Below are 10,000 nucleotides of genomic sequence, written 5' to 3' on the forward strand. Positions count from 1 at the left end.
GGCACCGTACAATGACAACACGGCGTTTTGGCACCTCCGAGCGGCTCTGATTTTGGCACCGTGGCACCTTTGTTAGCGCAGAGGGAGGTCGAGAACTTATAGTCCGTTACAGACCTTCAGGGAATATTTTGTGTGTATTAATTGCCTCATTTTTAAAGGGAGGAAGAAGGAGAGAGAGAGAGAGAGAGAGAGAGAGAGAGAGAGAGAGAGAGAGAGAGAGAGAGAGAGAGAGAGAGAGAGAGAGAGAGAGAGAGAGAGACGAACAGACGCACAAACAGGCGCACAAACACAGGTAGAGAGAGAATGGCATAAACAAGAAACAAAGTGACAGAGAGTGCGCGCGCGCGCGCATGTGATTGTGTGTGTGTGTGTGTGTGTGTGTGTGTGTGTGTGTGTGTGTGTGTGTGTGTGTGTGTGTGTGTGTGTGTGTGTGTGTGTGTGTGTGTGTGTGTGTGCAATTTTGACTCAGTCATATCAGAACTACCGCATCACACCCGAGGGCAAACCGAGAGACTGGAGCGACCTTTACTTCGTGCATTGGGCGGGGGGGGGGGGGGGGGGGGAGTGCACAATATCTCTAGCAACAGAAATTTATAGTGTTGACCTTACTCCTCCTTGACCTTATTCGTATCAGTGGCATACACTCTGCATTTCACTTTCTAGGTGCTTGCCGTGCTTTTTATCATTACACTTCTTCCTAATATATATATATATATATATATATATATATATATATATATATATATATATATATATATATATATATATATATGGGTGTGTGTGTGCATTATGTATGTATATATGTATGCATGTATAAATACTTGTACATATATTTAGAGGTGTCTGTAAGTTTTGGCAGAGTTTTAAATGCAATTTCAAGAGGTGCTCTTAGTCATCAAAGTATCATTCATATAACCGGCGCAGGATTTACATAGGATTATTATTTTTTTGTTTTATCACCATCATCCCTCATCCTCACGCTCATTAGTCACAACCACCCACCACCCTCACCATCCTCATCATTAATTAAAACTGCAATACCCTCCTCATTAACACACTCAAAAATTAATCACTCTCTGGATCGCACGTTCGCATCCTGTTATCGCCCCCCCCCCCCCCATTCTAACAATCGAGCACGTCCACCTCCTTATCTTCCTCCTCCTCATAATCGTCCTCATCATCTTCGCCTCCCTAATGATGACCGCTTTACCCCCCCCCCCCACTCCCTCCCTCCATCGCCGCGGAGGAATCATTTGCAATTACAGGAATAAATCACCTGAATTAACTCTTCCCTTCTTCCTTCCGTCTCCCGTCTCTTCTCCTTTTCTCATTTTTTTTATATTCTCCTTTCTCCTTTCTCCTTTTCCCTTCAAAATTTTCTGATATCCTCCAATTCTCATATTTTTCCTTATTCCTCCTTCCCTCTCGTTTTCTCGATCTTCCTTCTCTTTTCTCATTTTTTCTCATTGCCTCTTTCCTCTCATTTTTTTCTCTATCGTCCTTCTCGTTTTATGTTTCTTCCTTCTCGCTCCTCATTTTCTAATTCTTCCTTCCTTCTTCATTTTTTTTCTTATTGTTCCCTTTTCTCTCATTTTCTCATTCTGCGTTCCATCCCCTCATTTGTCTCATTCCTTTATTCTTCGTCTCATTATTATTCTTACTCCCGATTCCTCTCCACATTTATTCTCACCCCCATCCCTCTTTATTTATTTTCCCATTCCTCATTCGTCTCATTTCTTTCCTCATTCCCTCATTCGTCTCATTTCTCTTCTCACCCCCATTCCTCTCATTTCTCTTCTCATTCCCTCATTCGTCACCTCATACCCCCCCCCAATCCTCTCATTTCTTTTCACATTCCCTCATTCGTCACCTCATATTCTTTTCTTAGTCCCTCATATTTTTTTTACCTCCCTCCTCATGTTCTCCTTCCTCATGTTCTCCCTCCTCATGTTCTCCTTCCTCATGTTCTCCCTCCTCATGTTCTCCCTCCTCATGTTCTCCCTCTTCTCTCCCTCAGAACACGGCGTGCTTGGACGACTTCGAGCGCATCAAGACCCTGGGCACCGGCTCCTTCGGGCGGGTGATGCTGGTGCAGCACAAGTCCACCAAGGAGTACTACGCCATGAAGATACTCGACAAACAGAAGGTGAGTAGAGGGGGGGTGGGGGTGGGGACTGGGGGTGTGGGGGGTTGGATCTTGGGGTGGGTGGGATTGGGGGATCCCGGGGGGAAGGGGAGGGGAGGGGGAGGGGAGATTTGTTTGTTGTTAGGGGTTTATAGGTTGGTTTTGATGTGATTGCATTTAAAAGGGCTAGACTTTTTTTCAGTTTAGTGTATGTTAATGGATACACACATGTATATCATACACACACGCACATGCAAACACGTACATACACCATTCATCATTCAGATTATAGTTTTATGACAATATGTATGTTTTTTTTACAAATCTAGGCTAGCCCTATGTCCGAAAAGGCTTTTTCGAACATCGCGCCCCCACTTCACACGCACACCCGCGCGAACACCCCCGCCGTGCGCAAATTCCCGCCATGCGACCCGGCCGCCGCAACACCCAAGAAACCCGAGGCGCGCGCGTGCTGCCGTCGGGCCTTGCAGGTGTGGTGACGTCAGAGGCCACGTGACCCCGCAGCGCTGTGGTCAGGCTGTGGGAGCGGGTCGCCACAGGAAGAGCGTCGCCACAGTAACCGCATGCAGCTTAACTCGGGGACGGGGTCGTCTTCCTTGGCTCGCATCTAGGAACCTTTTGTTGGCCGTTAAAGGGCGGCGGCGCGCTGGAGGGAGGTGGTCTGTTCGCGTCGCGGTTTTTGTTTCTTTGGTTTGTCGTTGCGTTTGGTCTCTTTCTCTTTCTCATGCTCTTTCTATTTCTATTTCTCTCTCTCTCTCTCTCTCTCTCTCTCTCTCTCTCTCTCTCTCTCTCTCTCTCTCTCTCTCTCTCTCTCTCTCTCTCTCTCTCTCTCATTCTATGTCGATATCTAATTCTGTCTATCTTTATAGGTATCTTTATTTCGGTCATGCTCTCTTCCCCTCTCGCCCTCTGTCTCTCTTTCCCGTCGTTATTCAATCATTCACTTACTCCCATCCCCCCTTTTTCTTTTCTCTATCTAATCCCAATTCCTCTTCTCCTCTTTTCATCCCACCTGCGCCTGGCTATATAATGAAGCATTATGATCAAAAATAGCTCTTTATTTGGTGGCCTTACCGAGTGCCCATTTGTGCTTGCCTGCGTGTGACATCAAGCCCGTATGCTCGAGCCAAGGAATGTATTCAAGCAAATGAAATTAATCTAAGAATAAGGAAGAGAAAAAAGAGAAAAAAAAAACAATAGAAAGGGCCCAGTAGGGAGTAGGGGGGGATGGGGAGGGGGCCGGAAGGGGGGCGGGTGAGAACAGGTGCTTCGCCAGGTAATGTTGTTTTGTCTTGTCTTGGGATGCGGGGAACGCTAGGGGTAAGGAGGGGGGAAGGGGGAGGGGGCAGGAGTAGGAGTTAAAAAGGGTGGCTGTAGGGGAAGGGGGAGAGGAGGTAGGGAGGGATAGTAAGGAGGGAAAAGGTGGACAGGGATAAGGGGGGGAGGGGTGAGGGAAGGGTTAGTGGGTTTCTGCTGTCGTTCACTTGCTCCGAAAATACTTGGTGCGTGGGACGTGCCCTTTGCCAGACCCCCCCCCCCTTCCTATCCCTCTCTTTCTTCTCTCCTTTCGTATTTTCCTCTCATTTCTCTCCTCTTCTCTTCCATCTCTCATCTCTCTGTCTCTACTCTCTCTCTCTCTCTCTCTCTCTCTCTCTCTCTCTCTCTCTCTCTCTCTCTCTCTCTCTCTCTCTCTTTCATTCTCAAATTCTCTCTCTCTCACCCTCTCTCTCTCTCTGCCCTCTCTCTCTCTCTCTCTCTCTCTCTCTCTCTCTCTCTCTCTCTCTCTCTCTCTCTCTCTCTCTCTCTCTCTCTCTCTCTCTCTCCCTCTCTCTCTCTCTCTCTCTCTCTCTCTCTCTCTCTCTCTCTCTCTCTCTCTCTCTCTCTCTCTCTCTCTCTCTCTCTCTCTCGCTCTCTCTCATTCTGATTCCATTTCATTCTCATTCTCATTCTCTCTCTCTCTCTCTCTTTTCATCTCGCTTCTTTCCTCTTCTCTCCCCCCTCCTTTCTTTTCCCTTCCTCCTTCCTTTCCTCTCCCTTCCTCCCACCATCCCTCCTTTTTCTTCCCCCCATCTCCCTCCCGCTCTCCTTCATCCATTCATTCATCCGCCCATTGTCTGCCGTCTTCTCCTCTGCTCCCCCGAAACGCCCCCCCCCGCGCCCCGGACAGTACACAACCCCGAGGGCAGGAAGTAAACAGTGGGACCCCGGCGCCTTCGAATGCCATTGAGGAAACGGCGACCAGCATTCGCGACTCCTGAAGATGCTGTTGTCTCGTCTCAGGGCGGATTTACCTTTCGTACGCGAGAGTTGGGGCTACTTCTCTGACGTTTAAGTGTCCTGTGTACCGTGCAGTGTCTGTAGCCTGATCCCTACAGCCTCGTACCCTGTAGTCTGTGCCGTATGTGTAGGTATAGCTTAGGAGAGAAATGTGAAGTTGGGTTTTAAGAGTCCGTCCGTGATGGCTGATTGGTTGTTGGGTCTTTGGCGGGGAGGTCCCTCGTGGTGTTGATTCTTTATCGTTTCTGTTCTTTCCTTTTGGTTTGGTTTGAGCTTCATCGTTTGTTTGGTCTCTTCACTTCTCTTCTCCTGTCTTGGCCTTTCTGTCTATTCGTTTTCTTTCCGTATCTTTTGTTTTCATATCTGTGCGCTTCTTTTATCTCATTTTCGTCTCTTTCTCCTGTCCCTCTCCTTTTTTCTTCCTCTCTCCCTGTCTCCCCATTCCACATTCTCTCTCTCTCTCTCTCTCTCTCTCTCTCTCTCTCTCTCTCTCTCTCTCTCTCTCTCTCTCTCTCTCTCTCTTTCTATCTCTCTCTCTCTCTTTCTCTCTGTCCCTCTCTCTTTTTCTCTCTCTCTCTCCCTGTCTCCCCCATTCCACTCTCTCTCTCTCTCTCTCTCTCTCTCTCTCTCTCTCTCTATACTCTCTCTCTCTCTCTCTCTCTCTCTCTCTCTCTCTCTCTCTCTCTCTCTTTCTCTCTCTCTCGCTTTCTCTCTCTCTCTCTCTATTTCTCTTTCTCTCTCTCTCTCTCTCTCTCTCTCTCTCTCTCTCTCTCTCTCTCTCTCTCTTTCTCCTCTTCCTCCTCCTCCTCCTCCTCCTCCTCCTCCTCCTCCTCCTCCTCCTCCTCCTTGTCTCCCCTCAGCCCTCTCCTCACGCGCGCGCCCTCACTTCAGCCGCAGACAAAAGAGCATCGAGCAGGGGCGTCACTTGGCCATTGATTGTTGACGGACGGACGCCGACCCTGTTATCGACGGCGGCGGCGGCAGGTGCAGGTGCGCTGTTCCGCCTAATTAAAAGGGAGACGCGGCCGCTCAAGGCATTAGCGACTTGGATTCTGTTTTATTTTTTTCTACTTTTTTTAAGGGGGAGGGGGGGGGAGTAGGTGCGAATTAAGGGAAGGTTTACGAGTCTGGAGGTATTTGGTTGTTAGGTTGTTCGGTTGTTTGGAGAGGGGCGGCGCGCGGTCGTGCACGCTTATGCACGCTTACACGCGCACTCATATTCAGTCAATCAGTCACACTCACTGTCACTTATTCCATCTCTCGACCGTTTTCTCTCACTCTTCCTCACCCTCACTCTCATTCACTCACACTCACCCACTCACTCACTCACTCATTCACTCTATGATCCATCTCTCTCTCGTTTACTTTCGCTCTCACTCACGAGAGATATAGAAAGAGAATGAAAATGAGAATGAGAAAGACAGACAGACGGACAGACGGACAAACGACAGACAGCCAGATGACCCTTACAGAAGCCCGCAGCGCCAAACAAACGCCCGTCGCAGCCCGTAGCACCAATTCGAGTGTCGTATGGCAAGACGGGCGCGCATCTGGCTTCGCAGCGAGACCGAGGGCAGGAAATTACATTACATTGTAATATACTTCTATTGTAGTCTCTGGAACGTGTCACTTTACGTGGTCAGCCTCTCTGTCATACGGGGAAGTTTGGTTTGTTTTTGTTGTGTGTATGTTTGTGTGTGTGTGTAGGGGGGGGGGAGGATGGAAAAGGGAGAGGGAGAGGGAATGGAAAAGGGAGAGGGTGAGGGAGATGGGGGAAAGGGAAGGAGGGTGAGAGAATGGAAAAGGGGAGGAGGGTGGAGAGAGAGGAATGGAAAGGGAGAGGGTGAGGAAGAATGGAAAAAAGGGGAGAGGGTGAGGGAATGGAAAGGGGAGAGGGAAAGGGAAAGGAGAGGGGGAAATGGGAGAGGGGAGAGGGAGAAGGAAAGGAGAAAGGGAGAGGGAGAGAGAGAAAACAAGCAATTTCCTTTTTTCCTCATGTTCTTCCATTTCCTTTTCCAAACTCATGAACCAAACAGAAATCTAACTTGGGAGTTATGTTCCCTACAATAGATACTGAACAAGGCGCCATGCAGTGCCAGTGTGGTGCTGCGTGTGATGCCGTAAGTGATGAAGGGTTGTGATGAAGAATGCGTGTTGACCGAGCCCTCTTCTCCTCCTCCTCCACACACCCCTCACCCCACGCCCCCTTCCCCCTCTCTCCTCACCCGACGTCACCCCCCCCCCCCTCTGTGTGTGGGCGGGGGATCGGGTGTCCCATATTAGAAGAAGTTGCGCCTTGGCAGTATTATAGCTTGGTGCCTCTCTCGCTCTCGCTCTTGTTCTGGCCGTCTTGTCTCTTCTCTCGGTTGGGTTGTTCCCTTTCTCCTAATCTTTTTCTCTTCTTTCTTCGTCTCTTTTTTCTCTTCTCTCGTCTCTCCTCCTCTCCTCTCCTCTCCTCTCCTCTCCTCTCCTCTCCTCTCCTCTCCTCTCCTCTCTCTCTCTCACTCTCACTCTCTCTCCTCTCCCCTCTCTCTCTCCCCCTCCCTCCCACCCCAGCCTTCTTTCTCCTCCTGTCCCTCCCCCATTCCGCTCCTTTCATGACAGCTTATCATGTTTCTTCCTGATAATTTGAACTTAGGGGATGCCTGGAAGGGAGAGAGATTGAGAGAGAGAGAGAGAGAGAGAGAGAAGAATAAGGGTCGTTGCTTCGATTTGAGTGTGATTGAGTAAGTCATACCAACTTTGATGACCATCATATAAAGGTGTGGCCTCAGTACATGATGAATTCTCCTTCGTTTACAGTTTATTAGCGGTATTTTTCATGTGTTTTCTCTTCTTCTTCCTCTCCTTCTTGCGCTTTTTTTCTCTTCCACCTCCATCCGCTCTTTTCTTTCCTCCTTACCATCTCTCTCTCCTTTTCTTCCTTTGCACCTGTTCCTCCTCTTTCGCTCTTCCTCCTGGTTTTCCTCCTCTTCCTAGCACCGTCATCTCGCCTTCCTTCCCTTTCTTCTCCCCCTTCTTCCCTTTCTTCTCCCCCTTCTTCCCTCTACCATCCCCTCATCTTCTTCCCTGTGCTTCTCCATGTCCGTCTATCTTTTCTCACTTCTCTCAATCTTCCTCCTCTCCTTCATTCCGTTCTTTATTCTCATTTCCCTTCTCCTCTTTTCCCTTTCCTCCTCTCCTCTCTCCCCTTTCTCTCTCCTCTCCTTTCTTTCCCCTCTTCTCCCATCTCCCTCCCTCAGCTGTGTGTATGTTGATGGTATAATAAATCACTTAAACGAATCTATGTTATACACATTACTACCCTTTTGTTTATTTATTTTTTGCCCTCTGTGTGGTAATCAGAGGCAAGGTGCCAGTCGTTTTGTTTTTCCTTATTCATATTTGGAGGCTACGGGATATGTCTATTGCTGCTGTTGTTATTTTCATAGTCACACACACACACACACACACACACACACACACACACACACACACACACACACACACACACACACACACACACACACACACACACACACACACACACACACACACACACACACACACACACACACACACACACACACACACACACAAACACACACACACACACACACACACACACACACACACACACACACACACACACACACACACACACACACACACACACACACACACACACACACACCTTTTCCAGCGATTTAGGAAGAAAGTTCACCTGTATCCGTCACCTTTCCGAGCTTCAACGTATCGCACTAACACGTTTCTTCTCTTTTCTTTTTCCTCCTCAGGTGGTTAAGTTGAAACAAGTGGAACACACGCTCAACGAGAAGCGAATATTGCAAGCTATCAGTTTCCCGTTCCTCGTCAGCCTTGAATTCCACTTCAAGGTAAGAAATCCTGGTTCCTTTGAATGTTTTTTTGAGATGCTTAGGATGATAAGGCCTTTAGGAGTAAGATGTTGGAGGTTTTTTGTGTGTATTTTTTTTTTTTTTAGGTTTAGAGGCAGTCTGGATTTGGTTATCTAAGAATCTCATAATCCATAATTCATATATTTATGTTATCATTTTTTGCTAGAGACATACATATGGGTAATAGATAGATAGATAGATAGATAGATAGATAGATATACGGCGCAAATATAGAAATGTATTATTCACAATTATGGATTAGATTTACATGCTGCAGTTTTATGATATTATTTGTTTCTTGTTATCACGTCGTGTTTATTCGTGTAGGCCTATGAGAGTAGGCCTATTTGCATTAATCTTATGTATTTATGGGTTTAGTATAGTTATTTTATTTGTTGTTTAGGGACTAGGAGAGGGGGAGGGGGAGGGGAAGGAGGAGGAGGTGTACACTGTTGCTATCTGCGGCTGAGGAAAAGGCCATTGAGCTCTCAGTAATATGTGAGCTTGACCTTTATCGGAAGTTCATCTGTAATTTAGTTATTCTTTTTTTCTTTTTACTGGGATATTAACTGCTCAAGTTTGGGCTTTTGTTCAGTACGATCTAGTTCATTTCCTTTAAAAAGATTGGCGGATTTTCCCTGTGGCTTCGCCTTTGTTTTTTTTTTATAACTTTTTCATCTTTCTTTGATTTTTTTACTTATTTATGGGGAGATGTACTATGTGTTTCTTATTTGCATAGTTTTTTTAGATTTGTATAATTGTTTGGCTGTAATCCAACTGTGGGAGAGGTTATTTAATTGTTAAGTACAGTTATTGTTAGTGTAGATAAAACATGTAGCGTGTTATGTTCTTTTACATAGGCCTATGTATAGAGAGAATATTTATTATTGGTGTTTTAACTGTGTGATTTTGCTATTAATAGATTTAAGGTCATAGTTGATAAGAATTCTAGAATATAACTATAAATGTAAACAAAAATAATCTAAAACGTTAGATTAACCTTTCATTTTATACTTTGAAGAGATTATTATTTAAATTTTTTACTCAAACGAAATTTAGTGATTATTATTATTATTATTATTTTTACAAGATTTTATTTTGATATTTTAAAGATAAAAAAGCTTTCCCTTTCAGTCCACGAGGCCAGCTTGCACCTGCGAACTGTGAATTTCTATTTTTAATGTGATGTGTCTATGGTTTATTGACAGATTCCTCTCTCTCTCTATCCATCTGTCTATTTATATCTCTGTCTATCTATCCATCTATCTAAATCTCTGTGTCTATCTATCTATTCCTCTCTCTCATTAGATTTCTATTTTCTCTCTCTCTCTCTCTCTCTCTCTCTCTCTCTCTCTCTCTCTCTCTCTCTCTCTCTCTCTCTCTCACTCTCTCTCTCTCTCTCTCTCTCTCTCTCTCTCTCACTCTCTCTCGTTCCTTGTATCTGCATTCATTCCTATATTTATTTTTTGTTTTCATTTTCCTAATGTTTATATTTATTTTTCACCCCACGTATCCCCATTACGCCCTTCCTATCCTTCCCCTCCATTCCTCCTTCCTCTCCCTTCTCTCCAGCCCTCACGCCCCCAACGCCCTCCGCCCCTTCCTCTCCTTCCCCCTCACGCCCCTTCCCCCTCACGTCCCTCTCCCCCTCACGCCCCTTCCCCCTCACGCCCTCGCCTCG

The 10,000-nt window shown here is 46.4% G+C and overlaps 1 protein-coding gene across 17 annotated transcripts in view; it reads left to right on the plus strand.

Annotated features, from left to right (window-relative positions):
• Pka-C1 (Protein kinase, cAMP-dependent, catalytic subunit 1) overlaps nt 1-10,000 on the plus strand; it is an 865,648-nt gene that overhangs the window by 836,846 nt on the left and 18,802 nt on the right. For all 17 annotated transcript variants that reach the window (XM_070144823.1, XM_070144822.1, XM_070144825.1 and 14 more), the window contains 2 exons: nt 2,018-2,146; nt 8,200-8,298. In XM_070144823.1, the coding sequence (XP_070000924.1) occupies nt 2,018-2,146; nt 8,200-8,298 (228 nt within the window). The remainder of the gene's footprint in view (nt 1-2,017; nt 2,147-8,199; nt 8,299-10,000) is intronic.

The sequence above is a fragment of the Penaeus vannamei genome, chromosome 32 (genome assembly GCF_042767895.1).
Source record: "Penaeus vannamei isolate JL-2024 chromosome 32, ASM4276789v1, whole genome shotgun sequence".
Lineage (NCBI taxonomy): Eukaryota > Metazoa > Arthropoda > Malacostraca > Decapoda > Penaeidae > Penaeus > Penaeus vannamei.